Here is a 17,766-nt window from a genome sequence, read left to right as displayed (position 1 = left end):
TTCCACTGACCATCGAGGAAGACAGGCTCTCAGCATAAACCAAAGTTTGATGTCCAGAGGCTGGTGTGACACATCCCATTGGTTACAAAACCTGTGAAGCTCACGGGACTTAAAGATGTGACCAAAGCAAAGTGCTGCATAAGTGCTGAACTGAGAGAGGCTGAGACACCATTGAGGTACATGATCGCACAATTAAGCTTGTCACAGCTATTAAACACCTCTTAGACTATTAAAAAATAAAACAAACCAGACTTAATATTACCAGCTTTTGGAACAAGCGCCTGATCAGACAGCCTTTTAAACAGTACTGAAGTCTGTCAAAGATAGAGAAGAGATGTGAAAGGGGACACAGAAAGAGCAGCAGGCAGACTGTCCAGGGAGGGAAAGCGTGAGGCCATGGACACAAAGGGCAACGGAGAAAGTTCGGTCAGAAGAGAAAGCATGCGAGAAGAAGAGTACCTCTGACCTGTGGCCTCTGACTGACTTAATTCTTACTTATTCAAGCAAATTAAAAGAAAAAAAAGACTAAAAGACAAATGTCAGGTTGGAGATTTTTGCAGAGTGGAGGTCTAGCCTCCTTTCACCTGTAAAGCCTTCTCTAGGCAGGGCTGCAAGCTTGGGCATCTAGTTTGTAGCTTGGTTCAATTTGCACCAGTGCTATTTTGTCTAGTTAGTTACTCTCCTCAACTGCCTTTTTTTTTTTTTCTCTAATCTGTATTTCTCAAGCAAATGCATTGATATGTTTCTCTAAGGAGTTTTTAAGCATTACTAGAACGAGATGGCTCCATTATTTTATTACACTCTTGAATAGCAGTGGTGCTACTGTGCCAATAAATAAACCTGCTTGATAAATGGGACAGGTAACATCACTGTGGCATTACAAGGCTGTAATAAACCAAATAGTGAATCCAGTTATCAGCAACAGTGCTCATGACTCAGAAGATTTATGGTGCCATCCGGCACTGCTGATCTTTGCAGTTGTCACTATTTGTGTAACACTGAGCTCTGCTATCCAAGAAGCTCCAGGTCTGATTATTATTGTATTTTAATTTAAATAACCTCCAATGGAAAGGTCATTGCAAATCATGCAGCCATTAAAAAGGCTTCCATGGCTCCTTGCTCAGCCTAAAACGACACTATTTCCTTCATGCAAATTTTATAGCTGGACATGCTTTTGGGAGAAGAATGATCACCAGACGCGAGGCAGGAAGGGGAGGGAGGAGGGGATTGTGTGGAAGGTCAAGCAGGACTCAGAAAGATGTGGAAAGACTACCGACCAGCCATCTGTTTCTCCTTACTCCTTCTCTTTTTCTCCAGCCGGCGAAGCCTCTTCTCCTCCCGCCTCTTGGCTTCTTCCTCCTCCTGGTGCTGCCGACACTTGTGGAAATTCTCCACCACCACCCCCACGAACATGTTGAGGACGAAGAAGGCCACGATCAGCAGGAAGGAGATGAAGTAGAGGAGCATCCATGGGTTGTAGTTCATGACTGGCTGCAAAGTGTAGGAAGGCAAGTATCAACTGAACCTCAAAAAATAAAGAATAAAAATGGGAGCAAACTGATAGTGCTGCTCCCTCCACAAAACCTGTAGGTGTCCCTTTGAGGCAGCCCAGTGTGGTCTGCTCTTCCTGAAAATTAGAGCCCTCTGAGACATCTTAACTGAATGCTCCCAAAACACCAAGTACGTTGAGGACAGAAGAACCACCTCTGTTCTGCCAACAGCAGGACAGTAGCATCCTTTGCAGCTATTGTAGTCCCTCACTGAAAACCTGTACCTACACAAAGCACTTCTTTTCTCCTGAAATGTCCAAATTGCTAAAAAAGTCAAACAATTCTTCAACAGGTGCAGGTCTCCTAATGCTAGTTACACCAGTCATGCTGCAAAACCTGTACGGAAAAGGCTAGGTCTGCATCCAGACTTCACACTGGACTCCTTGTCACAGCCCAGGGTTAAACACCTGCCTTGGTCCTAACCCCATAACCCCATTTGGCTGTGGAAGCCAACAGTACTTTGCAAAACAAAAGCCAAAATGTTCGACCTTTGACAGCTCATTTCTCGCAGCTCTGCTAGGGCACGTACCTGCTGGTCAACTCCCACAGCATCTAAGCCATCATACATGATATCCACCCACCCGTCCTTGGAGGCCAGAACAAAGAGAGACATCAGGGCCTAGAAACACATGGGGGAAAAAGTTAGACCTGGTTGCACTAAAGCTCTTTTACTTCTAACATTTTACTCCTCTGTGCCCTTTCCTGTCTGAGGCTTATCATTACCTGTCTGATAATGGGACACTTTGATGCTGAAGGTTTTTCCTGGCAGCAAAAACCTATCAATGCCAGAGTCTGGTTCAGCAATGAGTTCTAATACAGAAACCACAAAGCCGAAGACAAAAGCAGCTTCATTTCCACCCTCCATGTCTCCACTGCTCCTGACTAATTAGTCCTTACCACGCTGCTAAAATAAGGTTCTGTTGCAGAGATGGTTGAAAGTGTCCGGCTCTATTAGACAAGGCCTTCTGCAAGATATATTTGGTTTGTTATGTAGCAGTGAAGCAATTAAGTGCTCCACGAAGCCGCATGTGCTTGTTCTGTTCTGAAAAGAAGTGTATGCCTGCTTGGAAACACTACCTTTGGGATTTACAGAGACAGAATGCTGTGTATGTGAACTGAATATTTACTGCGACTGCCACTGCCCTGTAAGAAAATCCCACGGGATAACAATGCACAGGTTTTAAGTCAAGGAGGTAAAGGAGCAAAGAAGCAGATTACCATTCTATTAATACCTGGCCGAGATTATCAAAATTATACTTGTGCCGGACCCATTTGTAGCTTGCTTCCGTACAATCCGATTTATTTGTGATGTTTCTGGTGTCCTCCCCCTGGCAGACAAAAAACTTGCCTTTGAACAGCTGCAAAAACACGCAAAGAAGAGAGGAAGGGTAAGGGTTCGGTCCGCAGGATTTCTCTGCAGATGATGGGCATTTCTCCTGGGGCGCTCTGCACAGCCCACGCCGACCAGAGAAGTTAAGGCAAACGGCCTCGTTCGTGCAGGTTATTAAGTGCGAGGAGCCTGTATAATATGCACCTAATGAGCAAACGCATGATTTCACATCGTTTAGGACACCCACCTCGTGCATTAGGATGTCTGCTTCAGTGATCTGAGACTGGCCTAAAGGCCTTTGCTTCTGGGTCACCAGCTCAAGTGTAGCCCCACCTAATAGCCCAGACCAGCTAATGGCTTCTCACCACACGTGGAACGACGCCGGCGACTCTCAGCCCAGTTAACGATGCTGGTTTCAAGAGTCACCAACAAATTAGAGCGTAGCGGGGGCCCTCTGTCAGCAGAGAAAACGTGGCACTGAAGAGGTGCAGTGATGGACTAAGATCTGCTCTTACAGGTCACCAGGGGACAGGTCAGAGAGGAGCTGAGCTGCTGCGAGTGACATTGGGCTCTCGCTGAATCAAGACTGCTGTCAGTCCAGCTCCGGTCTCTCACCCCGAATGCTGTTCTCCAGCCATCATTAGGCTCTGCAGTCCGTGCAGGGGTCTCCTTGTGCAAAGTTTAAGGAGCCAAGCCCAGCTAGTGCTGGGTCCCTGATCCTGAGCTTACTTCCTTTGGTGTAAGCCAGGAGAGACGCAACTCCTGGGGAGTCACCTCCTGATTTACACCTGCATGAGGAATGTGAGCCTCCACGTGCTTAATTCTAGACCTGGTGCTTCCTGCGCGCAGAAGAGAGAGTGGCAGGGGATGATTACAGCTTCAGACAGGGTGATTGATGCCAGCAGGATGGATGGTATCAATGCCTGGGAGACATCCAACAAATCTGGTTTTATTTGCTGACAGAAGCTATTGACATTACTGTTTTTGGGGAAAATGGCAACCTGCTCTCCAGGCTCCTTAAAACACCACCTGGGTATACAGAGAAAAGACACTGATGGGTTTTGATCTGTTGTTCTAGACAAATATCAGTAGAAACAATAGCGAACACAATAAACCCACGCGTTACTCCATGGGTTTCCTTCAGAAATCAACAGCAGAAGGATGTTCTCTAGGCATGTAAAATTAATCACCACTCAACGCAGTCATAAAACTTCTGGATGCAAGAAGAGAAGTATTCCCTGATCTTTCCATGGAGAAACACTATCCGTGGATAAGGCAGACTGGGGAGATATAGCCTTCACAGAGAGAAGTTTTAATTAAGCAGCAAGGTAAACAACTTTTTTTAATATATTGTCTATAAATATAACTTCTGCAGGAGCTGGACTGCAATGCCACTCAGATGGGAGCAGTAACGCAGCTACTAACGGGGCTTGGAAATGCAAAACCCTATTTGCAAAAATGCTGATCCCTGTCAGCGCTTCCAAAAGTGAAAGACCCAGTGTTTCCTGCTGTACTTGTTCTATCTATTTATTTCTTGTGTCTTACTAATGACTTTTCACGTGTGGGCAAGGTCTACACCAAAAACAGCCTCACTAAGAGGAAAGACCATCAGAAAGGTGGACATCTGGATTTTAACAGCATTAAAAACCTCTAGTTTGAGCCCCAGAGTTTATATTTACAGGGGAAAACCGACTGCAACTTTCAGAGATCATCTTTTTATAGAAAATAGCTATGGCCCTCATCTTACACCTAATTAGACACAAATATTAACTGAGAATTTTGCATCCTGAATACAGAATCAGTCTTGCTTGTACCTACCACTTAAGCGCATCAATAGTCATGACAATTTAACGTAAGACTGCAAGTCACTAGGGAAAGCAATCACAATTAGTAGGGAGGAAATTCCAAGAGCATACTGCAAGTTTTGTTGTTTGGCATAAATGTTCCCGTGTCTGAGTTTTATATTGTTTTACGGGATATGCTTAAGTTTTATGAATTTGTTTAGTATAATGGATGGATGTTGTTGTACTGTAATGCTAAGCCAATCTAGCTGCTGAGGTGGTTATGGATGGCATGATTTTCTTCTCTGTTTATTTTCAAAGCTGTATTTATTATTTAAACAGTATATTAGTATAAAATATTACATAAGACACCTTTCCAAAACAAAGCCAAACAGAGCTGCTTTCCAAAACTGGCTGTGACAGATCAGATAAACTTCAGCAAGAAGTAAAGTGTTATGTTAGAATATTTATATGAAACAAACTCTTTTCCCCAGGTAATAAGAAACCAATTGCATTGGAAACTCTGCCACTTTTCCTCCAGGTTCCTGCACTCTTGGGTCTGAGGATATTGCCAGCAGAGCTGGCAGGAAGCAGACTCAGAAATCACTATTTCTGCAAGCTTTCAGTTATACAAACTGTCAGAATCTGAATGAATCTCCAGGTGAAGTTCTCTCTGGAGTTTACAAACCAACAATTTCAGCTTTGAGAGCTTCTATTTCACCGTTAAGAAGAAGGTAGAGGGGAGATGTCCCCATGTTATTTCCCACACGGAACAGGAATGGGATTTAACAGGTTCCCTGAGCAGAGTTTTTCTGGTGGTACATGTCATGCCTCAGGCCCGACCCTTCTGTGGTGTGGCTGGGGGAAGAAAGTGGAGAAATATTTTGATTCACGTCCCGCTGCAGGCAGAACAGAAGTCCTTGTGGTGGGGAAGGGATGAAGAAAGCCCATTCTGTGCCTCTGAGGGGGTCATCATGTTGGCTTTTGTATCACTGCATGCAACAGGGAAGCTTCAAGAAAGTTCAACACGTCAAGAGACACATAGCCAAGACTTGGACGTCAGGAATAACTGTGTTTTGAGAGCACTAGAAAGGCCATGCTGTGCTGCTGGGGTGGGGACTGAGAGCCACGTAAGCCCTTGGGTCCGAGTCATTCAGACTGTTAACTAGAGCAAAGTTACGGATCCAAAACCAACACATGTTTCTAGAGCGGGGCAGAGGACCTCGGTGGAATCCGAGAGAGGCAAAACCAACCCCTAAACGACTGACTGGCTCTAACCATTGCTCCTTCAGCTATGGCTAGGGATGCATGTTGCTGGGCCACTGTTGTTAGGCTGTAATTGTTAATGAGGTTTTAATGGCTGACCAACAATGGGAAATCTGCTTCGTCCTCGCTAGGAGCAAGGAGTGTTCCTCAAGAAGGCCAAACAGCCCATTGGTTCAGTTTCAGAACGTCTTATAGCGTGCCCATGGGTACAGATACCCAGATGTGGGGCCATCTGGGGCTCATTACTCTTTCAGGTTTGGTGCTGAGGCTTACAGGAGACTCACCTGAACTCCCAGGATCCCAAAGATTATGAAAAAGGCACAGCAGATGACCACAATGTTCCCAATGGGCTTCAGGGACGACATGAGAGTCTCCACCACCAGCTTCAGTCCTTGGGCTCGACTAATGACTCTGTGGGTGCAAGTAAGCACAAAAGCGATGTTAGTCCTGTTCTCGCCCAGTTCTGCCTCCTATCAAGATAGGAGAGGTGGAGAAAACAGCATGAAGGCTTTTTTTAGAATGGCAAATAACTCAAAAATCATGATGGAAGACGCAGTTCTGGAAGATTGACCTGTGAGATCATGGAGGTGTTTGAGGGAAGGAGGTCTCTGCCTACACATACAGCTTTGCATAAAAGAAAAGGAGGAGGATACAACATACGAGGAGCCAGGCCAGAAAGGGCACTGGAGAAGGACCTAGGAAAGGAAGATATACAGTCTAGTCCCATATTTTTCAAACTTGCAATGACAGTTTTAATCTAACCCGCTACCTATTCTCGATCCGTTTGCCGATCAGCATCTTCTAGTTACCATTCACTATAATGTATTCAAACCCTGGCATTTTCCTCTTCCTATCATTCTGTCCAAAGCTCTCTCTAGGTTTCCAGCCTTGATTACACCTTCCCTGGGATTCAGCCTCTTAGTTTGGACCTTTGGGTGGTCACAGTTTGGGACACACACCTTTATGCCTGCAGTCTGTGCAGGACTGCAAAGAGAGGGCCTCCTGCATAGATTTAGGCAAGGCTCTTGATTTCCCTGTCTCAGTCTGTGAAATGGAGCAATCACATACCTGCTTGCACATCTGTAGTGACTGTAGAATCACAGAACGGTTTGGGTTGGAAGGGACCTTTAAAGGTCATCTAGTCCAACCCCCCTGCAGCGAGCAGGGACATCTTCAACTAGATCAGGTTGCTCAGAGCCTCGTCCAGCCTGACCTTGAATGTTTCCAGGGATGGGGCACCTCTCTGGGCAGCCTGTGGCAGTGTTTCATCACTCTCACCATAAAAAAATTCTGTACATGTCCCTCCAGTGCTGCTGTGTACAGAGACCTGAGCTACCCCTCAGTACCATCACAGTCTCTGCTTTATACCCACTGTGCAACCTCAGCTACTGAACCAGTGGTGTCCTCCAAGTGACACTTCACCAGCAGGACCACAGGCATTTAACCTTGTTTCTGTAGCTCCTCTCTGTCTGGTACTGCATAGAATTTCATAACAGAGGATTAGATCATATGGGAATTGGGGAAGAATAACATGGACATCATGACTGAAACAGGTTAAAAAAAAAAAAAAAAAAAAAGGAACAGGACTATACTTTCAAGGACAACACTACAATGAAAGGACAAGACTTGTGTGATTTAGAGAAGCCATCTCACCGTGCTGGGCAAGATGAATGAGGTATTCAGGCTCACAGACCTGAAGGTGGAGAGCTGAGGGCCAGAGAAAGGCATCTGAAGAGGCTGCACGCCTCCCTCCTCTTGATGCCAACTGGAATTAAGCATTTCACTAGCGCTGTAAATCAATTTGTACTGATGCCATAGAAACTGTGCTTTCCCAAGGGAGAAATAGCTGTTTGCTGTGTAAGTCAGACGGAGGGAAGTGCCTGTGTGCTTCTGGGTACTCGCTGGTGACTCCTTTGGACACTTGACACTCAAAAGTGCCATGAACTTCCCCATCTTCTTGTTTCTGCCTGGTTCTCTCTTTTGCCATGGGAATCCTCTCACCATCTCTCCTGTTTTCCCCCAAGTCTGGCTGCACCGCCTGAAGGACAGTTGGAGTTTTGTCGCCTAGAGAGGACCCAAGTTCTCCTCCTCTCTCCCTGTCCCAGGCACGGTGCTCCCAGGAGAGGTCCTGTGGATACATCCCCATGCCTGACATGCACGGCCTTAGCTGGGACACCAGCCAGGCCTGCACAAACTCTCTCCTGCCCCAGAGGTGACAGGTTTAGCAAACTGCAGTGTTCAGCGCACAGGCACCAGGTCTTTCAAAAACTGTTGGCTTTAAATAGTATCCCGAAAAGCTACAGATTATTTCCCTTTTTTTCTGCTTAAGTATTTACTTGAAATGCCAAGGGTAACTCATCAATTATAATTTTAAAAAAGAAACAGATGGTGGTATTTTTACCCATTCCCTTACCAGTGAAACTCAAAAGGCAGATGCTGCTATTCCTCACGCTGGGTGTCTCTTCCAGGTACCTGCTGTGGCTCCCTGTTTTGGACCCTTTGGCTTTCCTGATGCTCAGCTCTGGGTTATTTTAGGGAATGAGCTGGGGCTGAGATGGCTCAGGGAGCCGAAGGCTGCTCAAGGCTGAGATGCCCCAGAGGACGGTGTGGACCTCATGCAGCTATGGCAGCGTGGAGACTGGTCAACGTGGGCTGCCAAAACTGCCCAAGTGAATCAGCCCAGGCCGAGGTCCTCGTCCGGGGCAGCTATGCTGCTGCTGCCACGTTGTCCCTGCACCGAAGCTGAAAGCCAAGCCAAGGCCAGCTAGCAGAGGAGGCTGACAGCAGGTTAGCGTGCCCGATCAGTGAGCTGGTTCATCCAGCCGAAGGGGCAGTGTCCGCAGGGCAAGGGCACTTCCCACTCCACCTGAGCACACAAAGCAAGCATTGGGCTGGACAGTCTGAGGCTGAATCTCTCTTCTGGATCCCCAGATGATCTAAAGACCTTGCCATCCCTCACATTACCCTCGCACAGTCCTGGTGGAATACTACAACTGCCAAACCACAGATGGGGAACTGAGGCACGGGAGGACCAAAAGCCATGTTCTCAGAGGTATGCAGGCAGCTCATTTCCAATTATTTAAATGGAAATTAGGTACTTACACACCTTTAGGGAATCCCAACTAAGGCATTTTGTCCACTGTCACACAGAATGGAGTTGAAGTCAGGTTTTCTAAATTAAAGGCCTGTGGTCTAAACTACTGGAGCATCCTTAAATTTTGGGGAACAAGGAAGGAATTTAGTCTCCAGAGTCTAAAGTTGATAATTTTCTCCAACACTTATTAAGAAAGCCTATTCTAGAAATAATAAAGTGATTTCCCTTGTGAAATACTATTTGGTATCCAGCAGAGAGAGAAAATAGGAGGTTACTCATCTGACTTCGCAGAGTCATGTGTGTTGAGAAAAAAAGGGCTGAGAAACTGCAGCATTTGGCTTCTTTCAGTGTTTAGACCAACCAGGGAATTCCTCAAATGAGAATGCATGAGGGTAAAAGCTGCCACCAGTTTAGCTCCATGCCTGTGCTGTTTCCAGCCCTACAGGGAGAGAAGACTTTGAAAAGATTTTGAAAAAAAATAGTACTTATTAATGAAAACCTTCAGAGCTGCCTCAAACTGAGGGCCTGATCTAATGTTGAGGCAAGTCTCTACAAAGACTCCTGTCTCTCTCCTAAGAGTCTGATAATTCCCTAAGAAGTGCCAATGAAATACTCAGCATTTCCAGATCGTTAGTGTCAGCTCTAATATGTCAACATATAGCATCCCCATGCCTCATCAATATTGCCCAAGGTCCTGCTGATATCAGGCTTGTAAACCCACCACTCCTGCAATTTATTGGTGAAGGATCCAGCTGATTTGGAGCCCTCTGGGCATGCCAGAGATGTAGACTCACTGAGGGTGCACTCAGGACAATTCCAGTCTGCATTAGGCATATGACAAATGGGGAAACTGAAATGAAAACTTTTTTTTATTCAGTGTGAAGAAATGTTAATCCCTTGAGTTCCTTTTGGTTCGGCTGGTCTCAGGATTCCCAATGCTGTTAAACCCCTGGTGTAAGACTCTCCAAACCCACTGCCAGCCTCACCCCAGCTGGATCACATTTACTAATGTTAAGCCTGCTAGTCTGATCAGAGCTCTCAGAAGAAGCAGCACTTAGATGAAGTAGCAGATCAATGTTAATGAAGACCTTCCTCCACAGATTAAAAAAAAATTAGCAAAGGTGATAATATGATAGAAGAGAGTCTATGAAATGACTATTTCATACTGTGATGGTATGAAAAGTGAATAATTTATCCATCTGCTTTGGAAGTCAAAGCCCAGGCTCTGTAGAGAGTGAAACAGCGTTGAAGTCCACCCACATTAATTCTGAATACATTTTCAATTTTGATTTCTCTTGTATCTTAAGCTACAACACTTGATCCCAACAACAGCAGGTTGAACGCATTAGGAAGGAATGTTATTGTATAAGCAACCCCTCTACTGGCTGAAACATCAGAGGGTCATGGAAACATCTTTAAATGTCACTCCTTTGTGAATATATTTTTGGAATTCCAGCCATAAAGCTGGGCTCGAATCCTCATGGATTCAATTTGGAGGCTGATAATCAATCATGCAACCAAAAGCCCGTGACTGGCACCCAGGCCATGGGGTTTTTAATGCCTGTGCAAAAGGCACAAGCACGCATGGTTTTGCGGGCTGCATAAAGAAACGGGGTTGTTTTCACAGGACAAAATAAGAGCCAGAATGAAGAAGGTCTTTTGCAAGAAGATCCCCTTCAGACCATCAACCAGGAAAGCCAATGCAGAGATGATGAGGGCTGTCCCTGCTCTTGAGCTGAGTGTGACACTCACAGCCGTGGCTTGGCTTCTCACAGAGGGTGTCCTCCCTGCAGCCCTGTCCCTGAGTGCCCATGGAAAGGGAGGACAGAAGGAGCTGGGTTAGCTCCTCTGTGGTGGGGACGGAGCGTTCACTTCGGCCTCTGCCCTACACCTTCCTGGAAAGGAAAAACATTGGTTCAGTCTCCACATGGGACTTCACCGGGACACGGGGATGCGAGCCACGGTGTGCAAAGACCTCAGGTCACCTGTCCCAGCTGTCATCCCATGCTGATCCAGCTGAGCATCCCAGGCAGATCCCTGAACCACGTGGCGCAGCCCACGGCAAAGGCAGAGCGGGCAGCTGCGGGCAGAGGCATGCTCAGGGCAGCCCAGATGTGCGTCGCAGAGGCAGATGGGTTTCCACATGCGGAGATTTATGACTTACTGAAAAGCCCCCAGTTTCATGGCTGCTTTTTCATTTCCTACAAATCTAATTACGGGGAATAGAACTGATTGTGAACATATTTAGGGGATGGGCTTGTTGCTGTCTTTTTACGTTTCCTTTGTACTAGAAAGCAGCGTGTTGGCTGAAAACATTCACACACTCTCTTGAGAAAACATATCAAATGCCAACAGGAATGGAATAGCAATGGAAGAGCCTAATACTGCACATGCTCCAGATGGCAGGTCTTCCTCCAGCCTGCAGTTACTCAGTGGATTATTCCCCACAACTGCAGACTACTCATGAACGTAGATGACTGCACAGAAAGGCTCTAGTAAACAAAGACCTAGGTCCTGGACAGGCAGGCCTATAGATCTACAAAGAAGCATGCAGAGCTTTTACTAGGTCAAACAGGTGACTCTAGCAGGGCTCAGTGCAACCCAAGCCTCTTCCTCTAGATCTGATTTAACCACGCCACCTCAAAAGAGAAACTTGCATTCCACAGTTCAGAGATGGGAAATGGATCCTTTTACCCAGAGCTATCCAGATTATTTTGTAGGCATTCTTAACATAGGTCAAAAATCAGCCAAAACAGAAGAGCAGAGCAGATCTACCGAACCAACAATCTGGCAGAAAGTATCCTCAGAAACTACAGTTGACATGGAGATGCTGGGGGACACATGAAGAGAAAAAAAGTCTGCATTTGAGTCATGTAGAAAGACAGTCTAGTCACATGGTCAGGGAGCTGAACCACACCAATGGCGCTATCTGTCCAGATAAAAATGATTAAAAGCAGCTCACATCCTAAAACTCACCAGGTACAACATACACACTAGCCCAATTTAACAGAACGTCTTTCATAGCTGTTGAGAATATTTGAAAGATATACGTATAGGCATGGCCATTGTTATTTAGACTTATTATTCACACAGGGGTAGTAAAACAACATCTTCTGTCAGAAGCAGGGTCCTATTTTTCTGTCCTGAAAGAGAAAATCCTGACTCAAAGCAAACCTTTTATGAAGGAAGCAGCAGTAAGATATGACAGGCACACAAAGATGCTTTGAGCAGGAAGGTTTATTAGCTGCTGCACAACAAGAGCAGCAACAATGGTATTAAAGAGGGACTGCATTGAGCGTGGAGGGAAACCCTCACGCCTTGGGGTACAGGGCAAAAGAGACGCCTGTTTGGAAGAGTTCAGTCCTTGGGCAGGTTCTTGTCAGAGGGGTGCCTGCCCCTGGAGCATGGGATACTGCCTGCTGTCAGAGACAGGGGACCAAGTTAGCAGGACAGTTGCTTTCATCTTGTCTGGGCAATTTTCAAAATAAATGTCTCCATAAAATTAATGGAGAACTGAGGGGAAAAAGCTTCTTTGCATTCGAGGTTAAGCAACAGTTTAGTCTCTGCCTCCTTAAAAATGATCTGCCACCTGCTACTAATTTCCTTCTTTCTTACGAAAGCCATCGACTGCCTGAAGGAAAGGGGGAGAAGAAGCTGTTAAGCTGCACTTTACACAGAGCAAATGAGAACACAAATAGCAGGGGATGTGTGTTTTAATGAGCAAAAGAGGCATCGATCAGTTTACTACTGCACTTGGGGCTGGTCTCAAAACACAGCGAGTGCCCGGGGCTCCTTGCGGCTCTGCAGGACCTGCGGGCGCTCATTGTCTGCAGAGCAGCAGGAGGCTGGGCACAAGGCTGGCGAGAGACGCCGTGCCCTTGTCTCGCCTGCCCCTTCCCTTGCACAAATGCTGCTGCTGCCAGGAGAGGCTCAGCTCCCCCTTTGGCACACGCGCCCTACACTCATCCTCTTCCTCACCCTCTGCTTACCTTAAGGGCCGCAGTGTCCTCAGCAGTCTCAAAACCCGTAGCATCCCCAGGATTTTTGTGCCGCTGTCTGACACCATCGAGACCAGGATGTCGATGACGGAGATGAGAACCAGCACCCCATCCAGCACGTTCCAGCTGCTTTTCAAGTAGGCTTTCTCCCCAAAACACAAGCCTAGTGCCACCACCTGCCCGGACATCAAGTTGCAACAAATTATGACTATCGCATCCAATATGTTTCTTCCAGTTAGCAACCTGCTGAGAATGCATTATTTACAGATACAAGTCTGTGAGTCCATTTGCTTCCCAGTATAGCAGCCTAATTAGACAAATCAGCAAAGTGTTATATTGCAAGGATTGTAAAAATACCTCTGCAGAAACATCCCAGATTGTCCCTTACAGCTGATGTATTTTTAATGCAGCTAAACATAGCTGCACAAAACTGTTCCTAACACGTTTAGCTCTGGCATCCAAAGTTTGATTGTATTTTGTTCCTATAAACTGCTGGAGTAAAGGTTCAGAGAGGCTGACCCAAAGCAAGCATTTACAAGCTTTGCAAATAAAGAAACTAGAAAAACTTTCCAAAGAAAGAGCAATTGTTCTGCGAGATGATTACGAATTACACAAGAGAGATTCACAGCAATGGGTTTCTGAGCTTCCTGCCTCAAATCCAGCAAAGTGTTTCAACGTGCTTAAGTCTCTCTCTCCTCAGGAAAGCACATAGCTGCTTAGGTTGTTGAGGACAATTGGCTGTTGAAGACAATGGGACTTACATGCATGGTTGAAGTTAAGCATGTGCTCAAGAGCTTTGCTGAATAGGGAAGGATTGCTGAATTGAAGCATCCCATTGCCCATATAATGGTGTAAATCAAGAGCAACTTCAGTGAAATTCTTCTGATGTAAAACGTGCTCAGAATAAGGCATGTGGTGGGTATTTGAATATAACTCAGCAGAGGAACCTTGCTCGTAACTGGTAGACCTAGGGGTCTTGCCAGTCCACTGTAATAAAATATCACTAATATGATACAGGCACACTGATCCTCCAGCTTCGTTTACCTTAACTGTCATCTCAGTCAGGAAGATAACTGTAAAGATGTAGTTTGAGAGCGTTAGGAAAATCCGTTCCTATGAAAAAGAAAACGAGAGACAATGTTTTATAGCCTGCCCTCCGCAGCTGTACACCTCCCTGTGCATATTTGGGCAGTTGCTAACTGTTCTCCAGCTTCTGTGCTGAAACAAGGCTCGGACTGTTTACTGGGAAGGAGGAGAAAATCCAAATATTTAGACAATAACGCTCTGCGCAGGGCTGCGCTGCCAGCGCCCGGGTCTGTGTCAGCACCATGGACAGGGGCCGTCACCAGCGCCGGCCATTTGACCCTAAATCCCACCATTTGACCATAAATCCCACCATTTGACCCCAAATCCCACCATTTGACCCCAAATCCCCCCAGCTGCCCCCCAAATCACACCCCCCCCACACCCCCAGCAGAAACAGGGAGATCTCCCCCAGCCCTTGGAGCACGCTTGGCAAATCTCGACCTGCCCCTCACCTGCGGACGTCACCGCACAGTGCAAATATCACTGAGCTCCCAGTTCTCCTAGAAATTAAGTCAATATTAGAGCGGCTGTGCTGCAAGGCAAGCAGGACCCATGGGACACCGAAGTGCAGCTGGCAGGAGTTGTCACAGCTCCACCGAAGCCAGCGAAGCTCTAGGGGTTTATGGCAGCTGAGACCTGCCCCCAAAAGGTTGACTCACTTGCCCAAAGCCACAGGCTAGATCTAGGCGTGAAGCCCGATAGTCTCATCTCCCAGTCCCCTGCGCTATCCACCAGACCATGCAGTCCTCACTGCCACCGCTCTGCAATAGTGGCTAGTGATTACAGATGAGATCATGGACTGGTTCCCTATCTGCAGTTAGCAGAAACCCTTCTTTTTAATGATGATCATTAAATAAATTACACTTTTCCCTAATCCCCAAACAATCTCTGATCGCTTCTACTGAGAAATGGACAGCAGAAGGCGGAGGCTGGAGGAAAGATGGTGTGTATGCATGTATGCATGTGCGCATACAATTGAACCAGCCCCGGTTCTGCTAATAACAATTTTGGATTTATTTCTTCCTCTCCCCACAGAGCAGTCCTGTAAGAGATGCAGATCTCTCGCTCAAAATGAGATGCAATTTAAACAAGACAAAACACCTTGGCAACTCTCTCGCTTGCCAGATCATGATTTACTGAAAGTGACTCAGGAACCACAGAGTAGCTTGTTTCCATACTGGGTCCATAATTAATTAGGTCCTAGACCTGCACTGTGATTGCCTGAGCTGTGATAGGAAACATCTCTGGCCATTAGCTGACTGCCACACAAAAGGCTGCTGTAGAGGGGTAGGCAGCATGCAGGAGAAAGAGAGTAGGGACCTGCTTGTGGAGCTGGAGATAAAATGGCAATAGCATGGAGGAGAGAGTGAGGATATTACATTCCTCTCTGGCAAGTGTGTGGCTATTTTGCAGGATAATCTCCCTGGCCCATGTCGTGCACTCTGCGATGGGGAGCGCGTGTTGGCTAGCAACAGCATCCCCTGTTCCGATAAGCCAGCTGAAACTGGGACAGGGAAAGAGAACTCGTTTGAAGCAGCTAGAAAATCCACAGCTTGGGGAAGCAAAGTACAATTATTTTAAACAACTCAAGCTAAACTAACTCTCTCAGTTTCCAGATGAAAGCTCCGTCAGTGCAGGCAGGGCCCACACACTCCTGCTGGCTCCCCTGCTCCCTGCCCCACTGCTCAGCATCCCCCTTCTCCTCCCTGCTGCTCCCAGCCCAGGGTCCAGCTCAGCTCCACCCCAGAGTGACCCATTTTGGTTCCCTTGGGTATAACCTGATGCTGACGAGCCTCACACCAGTCCCTGCCTCCTTTCCTCTCTGCACTCTTCCAATGCCCGGGGACACCGCAGCTCATCCTCCTCCTCTCATATACAAAGTACTGGGTGTTTTTGTTACAGCTTTTTGCCGTGGACTCCTCTGGCTCATTCATGTCACCCCATTCCCTTCGTCTCTGTGTAACTACAGTTCCTCAGCCTTGGTGAATGGTGGCTCTCAAAGGACATAGCAAGGGGCTCCAAAGAAGCATTTCGGATTTCAAGGGACATTCTCAGGGTGCCCCATTTGGGGAACAGCAGGGTGATTTCCTCCTCCTAGATCGGCTGGCAGAGAGTTCTGCTCTCTTCTTGGTGTGAGTTGGTGCACCACGACTGCGTGATAACCGAAAGAAAGAAAATGGATTTAGGGAAGGGACCGCTAGGCAAACGATTACAGTAAGGAGGACTACTAGGGAAAGCTGAAAATAGGCACAGAGCAGCCAATACTCCAGTTTTAAGGTCTTACATTGAAGATCCACAAAAATGAACAGCCTGGCACGCCTACATCAACAAAACGGGATTCTATATGATTGCGATATGAGCAGTCTTTTGCAATACATCAGCAAGAGCCCAGTGTATTTCTCAGCCACAATTTATGTTAAAATAAAAGAGCAATAGGATGATTCTGCCCCTTTGATTGATGGATGTTGGTGCTGTGAGGGTCTAGTTTGAGGAATCCTTATGTAGTCAGTCCATTAAAACAAAATGGTTTGGGGAAATGGCATTGCAGTGCATGTATCAATTCGGTTTTTCTTGTGTCACAACAAAGCTGATACACAAAGGGGAGAGAAGAGTATGAAATGAACAGTTTCCCCCATTCTCTTCACACCACACATACGTGCCCATGGAGAACAGATGGAAGAAACGAACATTGTGTTGAGAGAGGAAAAGTGTTTGAAGGTTTATCAGAGAAGGAAACTGAGACAGATGTCATGCTTATGTCATGTGTTAAAACCTTGATCGTACTTGCAGAAGTAGGATATTCGATATATTGCAGGCCACGAGCTCTGCACTTGCACTTTGAAAGGACACTGGGTAAGGACCAGGAGAGTTGCTGTACCTAATTCAACGGATACGCAGGGGGTGTTGGCAGCTCCCCATTTAAAAAATAAGAAAGAAAGTGAGACCAAGCACACACCAGCAGGGTCCAAGCCACAGATGTTGGCTCCACGAGGAGCACAGGAAAAGGTTAACCTCGGAAACTCACAGCGCTGTGAGGCTCGATTTTGGGTCGTTCCATGGCAATGGTAATGCAGTTCAGGAAAATGATCACCAAGACGATATGATCAAACATCTTGTGTGTGATGATTTTATTGCACATCAGACGGAATCTGCCGAGAAAGAAAAAAAAAAAGAAGAGGAGATACAGGCTAGCTATTAATGCTCGACTGGCTGGGGAGAAACGCAGCAGCTCAACGCATGGCAGGGGAATCGAGCGCCCTGTTTGCAAAGCAGATGAGCTACAATCTCCCAATCTCCTCCCTGGCAGAGCCGCATGCTGCAGGCAGATCGGGGTATGAATAGAAAAGTATCCAACCTACAGAATTAGGCCACAGATTTCAAGCTCTGGTAACGTTCATAGGGGGCTTTGGGTCACTTGAAGTGGAGCAGCTGCCTCCACAACTCGGACACGCGGCCACATTTGGATTCGACCTGCTACCTGGTCTGTAGTGCTCAGGTTTAGCTTAAATAAAGGAAGAAATACTCCCAGCAAGCCCGTAAGGAACATGGGACAAATGGACAGAAGCTATTTATTGTGACAGATGGCTGTACACTGACCCAGGATTTATAATACCGTATTACATTTCCCAAAGTCTGTTTCTGAAAATCTCTCTAATCTTTG

The 17,766-nt window shown here is 46.5% G+C and overlaps 1 protein-coding gene across 2 annotated transcripts in view; it reads right to left on the bottom strand.

Annotated features, from left to right (window-relative positions):
• Window positions 1–17,766, bottom strand: part of CACNA1G (calcium voltage-gated channel subunit alpha1 G) — a 149,511-nt gene that overhangs the window by 30,476 nt on the left and 101,269 nt on the right. For both annotated transcript variants that reach the window (XM_086473787.1, XM_086473788.1), the window contains 7 exons: window positions 17,131–17,254; window positions 14,064–14,132; window positions 13,011–13,195; window positions 6,212–6,338; window positions 2,783–2,908; window positions 2,080–2,169; window positions 1,278–1,491 (listed from right to left, as the gene is read on the bottom strand). In XM_086473787.1, the coding sequence (XP_086329913.1) occupies window positions 1,278–1,491; window positions 2,080–2,169; window positions 2,783–2,908; window positions 6,212–6,338; window positions 13,011–13,195; window positions 14,064–14,132; window positions 17,131–17,254 (935 nt within the window). The remainder of the gene's footprint in view (window positions 1–1,277; window positions 1,492–2,079; window positions 2,170–2,782; window positions 2,909–6,211; window positions 6,339–13,010; window positions 13,196–14,063; window positions 14,133–17,130; window positions 17,255–17,766) is intronic.

This window comes from Leptosomus discolor, chromosome 15, assembly GCF_034619465.1.
Source record: "Leptosomus discolor isolate bLepDis1 chromosome 15, bLepDis1.hap2, whole genome shotgun sequence".
Classification (NCBI taxonomy): Eukaryota; Metazoa; Chordata; class Aves; order Leptosomiformes; family Leptosomidae; genus Leptosomus; species Leptosomus discolor.
Note: the sequence above shows the minus strand (reverse complement) of the source record. Positions and strands in the feature narration are given on the sequence as shown.